Source organism: Lissotriton vulgaris, chromosome 6 (assembly GCF_964263255.1).
Source record: "Lissotriton vulgaris chromosome 6, aLisVul1.2, whole genome shotgun sequence".
NCBI lineage: Eukaryota > Metazoa > Chordata > Amphibia > Caudata > Salamandridae > Lissotriton > Lissotriton vulgaris.
In genome coordinates, this window is record NC_141694.1 from 650,613,835 (window position 1) to 650,626,971 (window position 13,137).

The window sequence follows — 13,137 nt, forward strand, 5'->3', positions numbered from 1 at the left end:
AGGGGCAAGTCCCTCTCCCTTCCCCAACCGGAGCACGTTGTCGTGACGGACGCGTCCCTCCAGGGCTGGGGTGGCCACTTGGGAGAGGCAGAGATCAGAGGCATCTGGTCTCCGGCGGAGTCCCGGCTCCATATCAACCTGTTGGAGCTGCGGGCGATTCGTCTGGCACTGAAGGCATTCCTCCCCTTTGTCAACGGGAGTGTGGTGCAGGTGTTCACCGACAACACCACCGCCATGTGGTACTGCAACAAACAGGGCGGTGTGGGGTCGTGGACCCTTTGCCAGGAGGCTCTGCGCCTCTGGCAATGGCTGGAACGTCAGGGCGTGACTCTGACGGTTCAACACCTGGCAGGTTCTCTGAACGCCAGGGCGGACGAACTCAGCCGTCGGTGCTCGATGGATCACGAATGGCGTCTGAACTCGGACGTGGCGCAAGGCATCTTTCTGCAATGGGGAGAGCCTTGGTTAGATCTATTCGCCACCGAAGAGAACGCGCAATGTCATCAGTTCTGCGCGTTGGAGTTTCCAAGACGGCACTCGCACGGCGACGCCTTTCGGCGCGAGTGGAGTTGCGGTCTGTTATACGCCTTTCCGCCTATACCACTTCTGCCCAGAGTGCTGAAGAAGATCAGGCGCGACCGGGCCCAAGTTATCCTTGTGGCTCCGGACTGGGCTCGAAGATACTGGTATCCCGAGCTACTCAGCATGTCAGTCGGTCCCCCAAACCGCCTGCCCCTTCAGGAGGACCTTCTGTCGCAGCAGCAGGGGACGGTCCTCCACCCGAACCTGTCCAGTCTCCACCTCCATGCTTGGAGATTGAGCGGCGGCAGTTGAGGCCATTTGACTTGCCTCCTGAAGTCTGTGATGTTATTCTGGCAGCCAGGCGTCCCTCCACTAAGTCGGTATACGCCTGTCGGTGGAACAGATTTGTGGCATGGTGCACAGCAAAGGCTGTGGATCCTCTTTCTGCCCCTCTTTCGGAGGTTCTTCTGTTTCTTCTTTCTCTTGCCCAGCAGGGCTCTGCTCTGGGCACTATCAAGGGCTACCTTTCTGCCCTTTCAGCCTTTTTAAGGCTTCCTGATCAGCCTTCTTTGTTCAAATCCCCGATTGTAACTCGATTCTTGAAAGGCATCACTCACATGTTTCCACCTGTTCCGTTTGTGATGCCTCAGTGGGATTTGAACCTGGTTCTGACCTTTCTAATGTGTGCTCCCTTTGAGCCCCTTCATTCTTGTCCTCTCCGTCTCCTGACTTTAAAGACGGCTTTCCTGGTTGCCATCACCTCTGCCAGGAGAGTGAGTGAGCTCCAGGCTCTTTCTGTCCAACCTCCTTTCCTGTCCATTCATCCTGATAAGGTGGTTCTGAGGACTAGACCTTCTTTCCTGCCCAAGGTTGTTTCGGCCTTTCACATCGGGCAGTCCATCACCCTCCCTTCCTTCTTCCCGCCTCCGCATCCTTCAAAGGATGAAGAGCGGCTCCATCGTCTGGACCCAAAACGTGCGCTTTCATTTTACATGGATCGCACACACCAGTTCCGGGTGGATGACCAACTGTTTGTTGGCTACGTGGGTGCGAAGAAGGGACGGGCGGTCTGTAAACGAACCATCTCTCGATGGGTCGTCCTCTGCATCAAAGCGTGCTACTCTTTGGCTCGGAAGGAGCCTCCTGTTGGGCTGAGGGCCCATTCCACTCGGGCCACGGCGGCTACCACTGCCCTGGGCCGGGGAGTCCCCTTGCAGGACATTTGCCAAGCGGCTACGTGGGCCTCGCTGCACACCTTTGCGAGGCACTACTGCCTGGACAGTCAAGTCCGGAGGGATGGCTTCTTTGGCCGTTCTGTCCTCCAGGACTTTCTGGTGTAGTTTGTATTGGTTCGCAGACCCACCACCGGTTTTGGTATTGCTGGGGTATCTATTCTAAGGTAAGGAATCTAACACTAACGTGTTTCTTTCAGATGAACAAGTTACTTACCTTCGGTAACGATATATCTGTAAGAAACATTAGTTAGTGTTAGATTCCTTACCGAACCCACCCATCCTCCCCGTTCTGCAAACTGATACCTAGGGTTAAGGACATCCCTTTCAGGGCCCTAGTTTCAAATGGCACCAGTGTTGGTTCTCACATGGCTCTGCGTTTTCTGGCGCGGAAAAGCTGTGTACAAAGAACTGACATCTGAAAGAAACACGTTAGTGTTAGATTCCTTACCTTAGAATATCCCCAGGCGTCAGTCTGGATCCGGAAACTTTTGCGTAGCAGTACCCCTGCGCGTCGGTAGGCGTCGTCTGCAGGCGTCCCCTGCGGCTCCGCGTCCGTCGTCGGCGTCGTGCGCCGTGATGACGTCGCTGGAGTACATAGACGCCGCCTCCGCGCGCTGACGTCAGTTCTTCTTTTTTCCGCGCCAGTGGACGCAGATCTGAAGAGCAGCACTCCGGTCTTTGACCAAGTTTTTCGATTGTTTTTTTTCCTCTACTGTGCCTGATAGGATGCCTGGGTTTAAGAATTGCGATGACTGTGAGCGCACGATGTCGGTCACAGACCATCACCGCCTCTGCCTCCGGTGTCTGGGCCCTGACCACGACGTGGACTCCTGCGTCGACTGCCGGGCCCTTACCAACAAGGCTAGGCGGGAGCGGTCCCGCAAGCTACTGGAGCTCCGGGTGTCGGCCCCACGTCGGGACCGGGAGCGGTCCCGGTCCGGCCGGAGGTCGAGAGAGCGTTCGAGGGAGCGGTCGCGGAGCCGCGCCGGGCGCTCCGGAAGTCGACACCACTCGTCAGGCTCGTCAGGTAAGAAGCACAAGATGTCGGGGCGTCGTCATCGTACCCCCGACTCCCCCCGACGCTCGCGCGATGCGGCCGGGGGCTCGGGTGACCCCAACCCCGCGGCTCCGCGAGAGTCGCCGGCGCGGCCTGCCTCATACCCTCCGGTCCCTGGGCATGGCGCGACGCCTGAGGAGATCGAGGCGTTCCTCATGGCCATGAGGGCGCTCGCTTCTCCGACGGGGCCTACGGCGCCTTCGGGCCCAGTGCTACCGTCTGGGGGCCCTAGCGGTTCGGGTGTCCCTGCCTCGGCGCCGTCGGGTGCTCCGGCCCCGGCGCCGCCGACGGCTCCGACCCCGGCGCCGCAGGGGCCTTCGGGATCGGCGCCGGCTGGTCTTCCGGCCTCCCCGGCGCCGTTGCCATCGGGGTTACCCCCGACGCCGCCCCCGCGCGGCGCCGGTTCTCCGCTGCCGGTTCCGGCCGGCGGTGGGGTTCCGACGCCGGCTCCGGGCGGCGCCGTCCCCTTACCTTCTCCGACGCCGGACGCGGCGCCGGACGGGCGTCGCTCGACGCCGGTCCCGGCGCCGATGGGGCCCATGAACCCCGAGGAGCCGGTCTTCATCATTGACTCCGAATACGGAGAGGATGAGGAGTACGGTGAAGGTTGGGAGGGGTCCGAGGACCCTCTGGCTCGCGAGTGCCAGTATGACCCGGACTGGACAGGTGACTTGGGGGATGCCAGTGGTTTGGACGACTCTCCTAACCCTGGTTTGATCTCTCCTCCAACCGTGGCATCGGTGGAGGGAGCTGCCTATTCTGTGGTGCTGATGAGGGCTGCCAAGGCCTTACACCTTGAGCTCCCCGTCGCGGCCGTGAGGCCTAACATCCTCACCGAGGTCTTCAAACCGCAGTCATGCCCACTGGAGCCACTGCTGCCGTTTAATGAAGCCTTGTCTGACGTTCTGTTGGGCACGTGGTCCAGGCCCGCTTCAGGTGCGCCTGTTGATCGGAACGTGGCCAGGCGCCACCGTCCTTGTCCGGACGACCCCAAGTACCTGTCTACCCACCCCACTCCTGAGAGTCTGGTGATCCAGGCCTCGACCTCCCAGTCCGCATTCCCGTCGGCCCCGCCCGACCGGGAATCCAAGAGGTATGACCAGTTTGGCAAAAAGGTCTTCTCGTCCATTAGTTTGGGCCTGCGGTCTTGCAACACCGCCTGCCTCTTGGGCCGCTACACCCACTCTGTGTGGGATACGGTCGCGGAGCTGCTGCCAGAATGCCCCATGGAGGTGCGGGCAAAGCTCGGTCAGGCTGTGGCTGAGGGCCGAGATGCAGCGAAATATTCAATTCGGTGTGGTCTTGATACGACCGACTCGCTGGGCAGAGCTATGTCTACGACGGTGGCGATTCGTCGCCACGCCTGGCTGAGATCCGCCAATTTTTCAGCTGATGTCCAGAATACCCTGATGGACATGCCGTTTGATGGCTGTCACCTGTTCGGTGACAAAGCGGACCACGCGCTGGAACGCTTCAAGGACTCCAGGGTCACGGCCAAGTCCTTGGGTCTCTCGACCCAGCGTCAGCAACAGGGTTCGTTTTGTCCCTTTCGTGGCCAAGGAAGGGGCGCCCCCACACGTGCTGCCAGCCACGCGCCGCAACAATCCTTCCAACGCGGTGGCGGCCGTGGAAACCGCCGTGGTGGCGGTCGGGGACAACGGCGGGGTCAGACCACACCTTCCCCCGCAGCATCTACCCCAAAATCCTCCTAGTCCGTGCTTTCGGCCCCATGTGACGCCAGTGGGTGGCAGGGTTCGCCATCACCACGCTCACTGGCGCACGATCACTTCGGACAGGTGGGTGCTGCAAATCGTCCGAAGGGGCTACTCCCTCCCCTTCGAGACCTCTCCTCCAGCCATGCCACCGCAGAACCACCGTGTGTCGGGGGACCACTTGACACTTCTGCAGGAGGAAGTTACGGCCCTCTTGGCCAAGGGGGCCATCGAGCGCGTTCCTGGGCCAGAAGTAGGGCGTGGTTGTTATTCCCACTACTTTCTGGTGCCCAAGAAGGACAAGGGGGGCCTACGTCCTATCTTGGATCTAAGGAACGTCAACGGCTTCCTCCGGAAGGAGAAGTTCAAGATGTTGACGTTAGCTCAGGTCTTGGCTGCTCTAGACCCACAAGACTGGATGGTAGCGTTGGACTTGCAGGACGCCTATTTTCACATCCCCGTCCTGCCGGCCCACCGGCGTTACCTGCGGTTCACGGTAGGCCAGGAGCATTTTCAGTTTATCGTGCTTCCCTTCGGCCTTACCAGCGCCCCACGGGTGTTCACAAAGGTGATGGCGGTGGTCGCAGCCCATCTGCGCAGGTGTGGGGTTTCAGTCTTCCCCTACCTAGACGACTGGTTGTTGAAGGCGGGCTCGCCCCAGACAGTCGTCCACCACCTTCAGATGACGGCAGACCTCTTGCACGACCTGGGGTTCTCCATCAATGTGCCGAAATCACACCTGTGTCCCTCTCAAAAGCTCCTTTTCATCGGAGCGGTTCTGGACTCGGCGCAGTTTCGGGTTTATCCTCCGGAACGGCGGGTTCGGGATATTCAGGCTTTGATTCCCATCTTTCAGCCGCTATCCCGGGTTTCGGTCAGGTTGACGCTGCGGCTGCTGGGACTGATGGCTTCCTGCATCCTTCTGGTGCATCACGCTCGGTGGCGGATGCGGGCTCTGCAGTGGGACCTGAAGTTTCAGTGGGCCCAGCATCAGGGCAACTTGTCCGACCACGCCTTGATCTCGGAGGGCACTGCGAGACAACTGCAGTGGTGGCTTACGGACCGCGATTGGGTCAGGGGCAAGTCCCTCTCCCTTCCCCAACCGGAGCACGTTGTCGTGACGGACGCGTCCCTCCAGGGCTGGGGTGGCCACTTGGGAGAGGCAGAGATCAGAGGCATCTGGTCTCCGGCGGAGTCCCGGCTCCATATCAACCTGTTGGAGCTGCGGGCGATTCGTCTGGCACTGAAGGCATTCCTCCCCTTTGTCAACGGGAGTGTGGTGCAGGTGTTCACCGACAACACCACCGCCATGTGGTACTGCAACAAACAGGGCGGTGTGGGGTCGTGGACCCTTTGCCAGGAGGCTCTGCGCCTCTGGCAATGGCTGGAACGTCAGGGCGTGACTCTGACGGTTCAACACCTGGCAGGTTCTCTGAACGCCAGGGCGGACGAACTCAGCCGTCGGTGCTCGATGGATCACGAATGGCGTCTGAACTCGGACGTGGCGCAAGGCATCTTTCTGCAATGGGGAGAGCCTTGGTTAGATCTATTCGCCACCGAAGAGAACGCGCAATGTCATCAGTTCTGCGCGTTGGAGTTTCCAAGACGGCACTCGCACGGCGACGCCTTTCGGCGCGAGTGGAGTTGCGGTCTGTTATACGCCTTTCCGCCTATACCACTTCTGCCCAGAGTGCTGAAGAAGATCAGGCGCGACCGGGCCCAAGTTATCCTTGTGGCTCCGGACTGGGCTCGAAGATACTGGTATCCCGAGCTACTCAGCATGTCAGTCGGTCCCCCAAACCGCCTGCCCCTTCAGGAGGACCTTCTGTCGCAGCAGCAGGGGACGGTCCTCCACCCGAACCTGTCCAGTCTCCACCTCCATGCTTGGAGATTGAGCGGCGGCAGTTGAGGCCATTTGACTTGCCTCCTGAAGTCTGTGATGTTATTCTGGCAGCCAGGCGTCCCTCCACTAAGTCGGTATACGCCTGTCGGTGGAACAGATTTGTGGCATGGTGCACAGCAAAGGCTGTGGATCCTCTTTCTGCCCCTCTTTCGGAGGTTCTTCTGTTTCTTCTTTCTCTTGCCCAGCAGGGCTCTGCTCTGGGCACTATCAAGGGCTACCTTTCTGCCCTTTCAGCCTTTTTAAGGCTTCCTGATCAGCCTTCTTTGTTCAAATCCCCGATTGTAACTCGATTCTTGAAAGGCATCACTCACATGTTTCCACCTGTTCCGTTTGTGATGCCTCAGTGGGATTTGAACCTGGTTCTGACCTTTCTAATGTGTGCTCCCTTTGAGCCCCTTCATTCTTGTCCTCTCCGTCTCCTGACTTTAAAGACGGCTTTCCTGGTTGCCATCACCTCTGCCAGGAGAGTGAGTGAGCTCCAGGCTCTTTCTGTCCAACCTCCTTTCCTGTCCATTCATCCTGATAAGGTGGTTCTGAGGACTAGACCTTCTTTCCTGCCCAAGGTTGTTTCGGCCTTTCACATCGGGCAGTCCATCACCCTCCCTTCCTTCTTCCCGCCTCCGCATCCTTCAAAGGATGAAGAGCGGCTCCATCGTCTGGACCCAAAACGTGCGCTTTCATTTTACATGGATCGCACACACCAGTTCCGGGTGGATGACCAACTGTTTGTTGGCTACGTGGGTGCGAAGAAGGGACGGGCGGTCTGTAAACGAACCATCTCTCGATGGGTCGTCCTCTGCATCAAAGCGTGCTACTCTTTGGCTCGGAAGGAGCCTCCTGTTGGGCTGAGGGCCCATTCCACTCGGGCCACGGCGGCTACCACTGCCCTGGGCCGGGGAGTCCCCTTGCAGGACATTTGCCAAGCGGCTACGTGGGCCTCGCTGCACACCTTTGCGAGGCACTACTGCCTGGACAGTCAAGTCCGGAGGGATGGCTTCTTTGGCCGTTCTGTCCTCCAGGACTTTCTGGTGTAGTTTGTATTGGTTCGCAGACCCACCACCGGGGTTGGTATTGCTGGGGTATGTATTCTAAGGTAAGGAATCTAACACTAACGTGTTTCTTTCAGATGAACAAGTTACTTACCTTCGGTAACGATATATCTGTAAGAAACATTAGTTAGTGTTAGATTCCTTACCGAACCCACCCATCCTCCCCGTTCTGCGAACTGATACCTAGGGTTAAGGTCATCCCTTTCAGGGCCCTAGTTTTTACATGGCACCAGTGTTGGTTCTCTCATGGCTCTGCGTCTCCTGGCGCGGAAATGCTGTGTGCAAAGAACTGACGTCAGCGCGCGGAGGCGGCGTCTATGTACTCCAGCGACGTCATCACGGCGCACGACGCCGACGACGGACGCGGAGCCGCAGGGGACGCCTGCAGACGACGCCTACCGACGCGCAGGGGTACTGCTATGCAAAAGTTTCCGGATCCAGACTGACGCCTGGGGATATTCTAAGGTAAGGAATCTAACACTAACTAATGTTTCTTACAGATATATCGTTACCGAAGGTAAGTAACTTGTTCGTCAGCGCGCGGAGGCGGCGTCTATATACTCCAGCGACATCATCACGGCGCACGACGCCAACGACGGACGCGGAGCCGCAGGGGACGCCTGCAGACGACGCCTACCGACGCGCAGGGGTACTGCTACGCAAAAGTTTCCGGATCCAGACTGACGCCTGGGGATATTCTAAGGTAAGGAATCTATCACTAACTAATGTTTCTTACAGATATATCGTTACCGAAGGTAAGTAACTTGTTCGTTGCCTGTACTGGGCGAGGAGACAGTGGTTACCAAAACTTCTTGTCATGAGCATTTGGCCTCCACTTCAGCTATCCCTTCAGCAATAGCTAGATCACGTCATGCATCCGAATCTACACAACCTGCCCTCCATGCTTGGAAAATAAACAGCGACAATTGATGGCTTTCGATCTCCCTCCTTAAGTGGTTGTTGTAATCCTGGCAGCCGGATGTTCTTCCACCAAACTGTATATGCTGGACATGTGGCAGGGGGAAGGATTTGTTGTCAGGTGTGCTCCCAGAGACATTCAGCCTTTAAAGGCAGTTATCTTATAGTCTACTGTTTTGCCTTTCCTTGGCCCAGTAAGGCTTTACTGTGGCAACAGTTAGGGGTTATTTTGAGCCCTTTGGCGTTTCTCAGATCAGCCTTCTTTTTTTCAAATCTCCTGTTGTGATGCTTTTCTTGAAGGGCTGGTCCACATATTCCTTCCTACTCCTTTTGTAATGCTGCAGTTCTCCCATACCTCATATGCACTCCCTTTGATCCCGTGCACAGCGGCTTTCTATGGCTGCTCACCATAAAAACTGAAGTCCTCATTGCCATATCTTCTGCCCAGCGAGTGAATTAACTCCAGCCTTTCTTTGTCTGTCCATCAGCCATACATACCTTTCTTTCTGGACAAGCTGGTCCTCCAGACACAAGCATATTGTTGTCAAAGGTATAAACACCCTGCCAACTCTTAACCTTTCAGGCTTTCTATGCCCACCTCATCCATCCAAGGAGGAGTTCCTCCATCAGCTTGATCCTAAGAAGGCCCTCAGATTTTACATCAATCAGACCAGAAACCATTGATTGGATGGCCAACTTGTGGATTTCTCTGGAACAAAAAAGGGGTAAGCAGTGCAAAAAAGAACCATCTTCAGATGAATCGTCTTACACATTGAGATCGGTTATGGGCTAGCTAAAAAGCGGCCTCCAGACGGCTTTCGCCTTCATTCCACCAGAGCAAAGGCTGCTAGAACTGCACTTGTGTGCGCTATGCAAGTCTCGGACATCTGCCAGGCTGCTACGTGGACGTCCATCCAAATGTTCATGAAACCCCATTGCCTGGATAGCCAGGTTCGGTGGGATCAGCACTTTACCCTATCTGTTCTGCAGGATTTCCTGGCCTGAGCCATGTCACAGACCCTCTACCTCGGAAGTACTGCTTTGATATCTATTCACAAGGTGAGGAATCTGCGTTATGAGTCTCTACCAGAAAAACGGGTTACTTACCTTCAGTAACGCCTTTTCTGGTAAAGCCAGTCTTACCTCAGATTCTTCACCGACCCTCTACCCTCACCATTCTTTTAGGTGACTCATGTGGTCTCTATTAAGATCACAATATAAAGAGCTGCACATTGGCAAATTCTAATTTCTTTGCGCTCCACGCCCACCAACACTGACAGAGATCCGAAAGAAGCTGGCACCAGAAATCGGAGGTGTTATAGATAGTGTCCCCGAGGTTGCATCCGGTTCGGGACAGATCAAATGCAGAGACGCATGACACCACCTACCAAGGTGCAAAGTAATTGCTATAGAAAAATCGAAAGCAATGTTTCTTTGTTTCCCTTGCATGTTGTGCATAAAGGTTGATGGTGATGGCTCAAACACCCCCTCTATACACACATGCTCACTCTGGTAGCTTATTCACTGCAGCGTAAGACTAGAAAAAAAACATTACATTATATTTTGAAGCCAGTTCCATAATCGCATACTCCAGAACATGACAGCCATGCTGGTAACTGTAGTAACTTGTTTTGACTTGAATTGCCGCTTTTCACCACGAAGAAGTTACATATGGTTTCAACCTTTTGTTTTGTTTTCTAGACACGGCGCAGTTGCTCCTAATAGTATCTGATGGAAGAGGCTTGTTCCTGGAAGGAAAAGAACGAGTTACAGCAGCCGTTCAGTCCGCCAGAAATGCAAACATCTTTGTCATTTTTGTTATTCTGGACAATCCCAATTCAAGGGTGAGTTTTAATTCATGTGCATATTTCACCAGACACTGAAGTGTTTTTTTCATTTACAAGTGAGTTGTGCGTTAAACATTTAACAAACCGAAGGTTCTCCCCATGGTATTTACGTCTGATTTTGAAACAGTAAAAGTTTGCTTTTAGCTAGACGGTGCAGCCGAGCTGAACACCCATCAGCCGAGATACTATGAAACGTCATCACTGGTGACCGTGCAGATCACTTCCATATCTCCAGCAGGATTTCAAGGAACTCCAAAGTGTTTTCATGTTATGCTTGATTTTTCAATGAATTCTTGTAGTATCACCCATCAAACCCCTTTGCTTGTAGTGCAGTGACACGTGGTAGGAGTTTGTATGGCTACTTGTTGCAGGAGTGTGTCTTCCACTTGTGCAGCAGTGGCACTAGATGGGCTGTCTCCACCCCGATTATTGCTGTATTCCACAGTTTAAACAGCGGCACATGGGCCCATTTCCTTTGTTGCTCTAGGGTCCTTGACACACTGTGGCTGTACTGCTGGTTTGTTGGTTATGGATTGTTGGATATGGACCTACGTGGGTTATGTTGTGGGTGCACCTGCATGGGTTTGTTCTGATTAGTTTGTATGGACCTATAAAGGTTTGTGAGGTATGGTTTGTTGGATGTAGACTTGTATAAGTCTGAATCTGAAAGAAACAGGTTAGTGTTAGATTCCTTACCTTAGAATATCCCCACGCGTCAGACTGGATCCGGAAAGTTTTGCGTAGCATTACCCCTGCGCGTCGGTAGGCGTTGTCTGCGGCTCCGCATCCGTCGTCTGCGTGGTGATCGCCGGGATGACGTCGTTAGAGTACTTAGACGCCGCCCTCGCGTGCTGACGTCAGTTCTTCTTTTTTCCGCGCCAGCAAGCGCAGATCTAGGAAGAGCTCTACTCCTCAATTTTTGACTAACTTTTTCGATCTATTTTGGATCTTCTTGAGTCGATTCTCGACTCCAGTGCCGATAGGGATGCCCGGGTTCAAACCCTGCGACGACTGTAACCGCATGATGTTGGTTACCGACCCCCACCGTCAGTGCCTTTACTGCTCGGGCCGACTACGATGACAAATCGTGCCCCGACTGCCGGCTCTTGATGTTGAAGGCTAGGCGGGAGCGGTCCCGTAAGCGCCTCGAGATCCGGCAGTCGGCCCTGTGCCGCTCAAGGTCCCAAGCCAGGAGGAAGTCGAGGGACCGGTCGCGGGTCACAGTTATCACTGCTCGGCGAGTCAACACCACTCGTCGGGCTCCAAGTCCTCAGGTAAGTCGAGGCACTAGAAGTCGAAGAAGCAACATCGCTCTTCTGACTCCCCCCAACACTCACGCGGCGCGTCCAGGGGTTTGGGCGACACCGCCCATGCGGCTCCACCGGAGCCTCGTCCAGCCCCATACCCGTCGGTCCCTGGGCTGCATATGACGCCGGAGGAGATCAGCGCCTTCCTCACGGCCATGAGGTCGCGCTTCCCTCTGTCTGGTCCCGCCGAGGCGCCTTCGGGCCCCGCGGGTCCATCTGGGAGCCTGAAGCGGGCCTCCGGCGCCGGCGCCGTCGGGTGTTTCGGCCCCGGCGCTGTGGACGACTCCGGTCCCGACGCCGCAGGGTTCCTCAGGATCCAGGCCTGGCCTGGATCCGGGACAACGCCGGTCGACCTCACGACCACTCCGGCGGCGTCCCCGACCCCCACCTCGGACCAGCGCCATCTTCGTCCGCGATTGGTGAGCCCTTCACCGACAACCCGGCCCCATCATGTATTCCTTACTTTCAGGCGATGGATGACGAGGGGGATTGGGAGGGGTCTGAGGACCCTCTGGCACTGCAGTGCCAGTTGAGCCAGGACTGGGCAGACTAACTAGGGGAGGCCAGAGGTCTGGACACTTTGCCATACACTGGATTTGTCTCCCCTCCTACCGTGGCTACGGAGGAGGGGGCTGCTTACAGTGTGGTGTTGACTAGGGCAGCCAAAGCCTTGGCCCTTGAGCTCCTGGTCGCGGCCGTGAGGACTAACCTCCTCACTGAGGTGCTTAAACCGCAGGCAAGCTCCTCGGAGCCTCTCCTGCCTTTCAACGAAGCCCTGTCTAACGTTCGGTTGGGCACCTGGTCCAAGCCCTCTACAGGCCTCCCTGTAGATCGAAACGTGGCTCGACGCCACCGCCCGGCTCCGGGCGACCCCAGTTTCCGGTCCGACCACCCCACCCCTGAGAGCCTGGTGATCCAGGCCTCAACCTCCCAGACCGCATTCCCGACCGCCCCTCCGGATCGGGAATCCATAAAGTACGATCAGTTCGGCAAGAAACTGTTCTCCACACTGATTTTGGGGTTGCGGTCCATCAACAACGCCTGCCTTTTGGGCCGTTACTCCCCCTCTCTGTGGGATACGGTTGCGGAAGTGCTGCCGCAGTGCCCTGCGGAGGTCCAGGCAAAGCTTACCCAAGCCCTTGCGGAGGGATGGGACGCAGCAAGTTATTCCATTCGGTGTGGACTGGATACCACAGACTCGCTAGGCAGGGCGATTGCAACAACGGTGGTGGCTGAGGTCCGCCAACTTTTCGGGGGATGTCCAAGCCTACCTTATGGACATGCCCTTTGATGGCCGTTGCCTCTTTGGCGACAAGACTGACAGTGCGCTGGAGCGTTTCCAGGGCTACGGCTAAGTCATTGGGCCTCGGCCAATGCCAGCAAACTTTCGTCCCTTTCTTGACCAAGGAAGGGGCGCCCCCTCACATCCAGCTAGCCACAGGCCCCAGAACCAACCTCAACACGGATGTGGTAACTGTTGTGGCGGTGCCGGGGAGACACTGGCAAGGCAAGTCCACACCCACCCCCGCAGCATCTGCCTCCAAATCCTCCTAGTCTGAGTTTTCAGGCCCATTCGACGCCAGTGGG

At 56.3% G+C, this 13,137-nt stretch overlaps 1 protein-coding gene across 1 annotated transcript in view; it reads left to right on the forward strand.

Annotated features, from left to right (window-relative positions):
* MDN1 (midasin AAA ATPase 1) overlaps positions 1 to 13,137 on the forward strand; it is a 2,142,100-nt gene that overhangs the window by 2,110,196 nt on the left and 18,767 nt on the right. Inside the window, exon 101 of the mRNA XM_086926648.1 lies at positions 10,098 to 10,240. Coding sequence (XP_086782774.1) covers positions 10,098 to 10,240 — 143 coding nt within the window. The remainder of the gene's footprint in view (positions 1 to 10,097; positions 10,241 to 13,137) is intronic.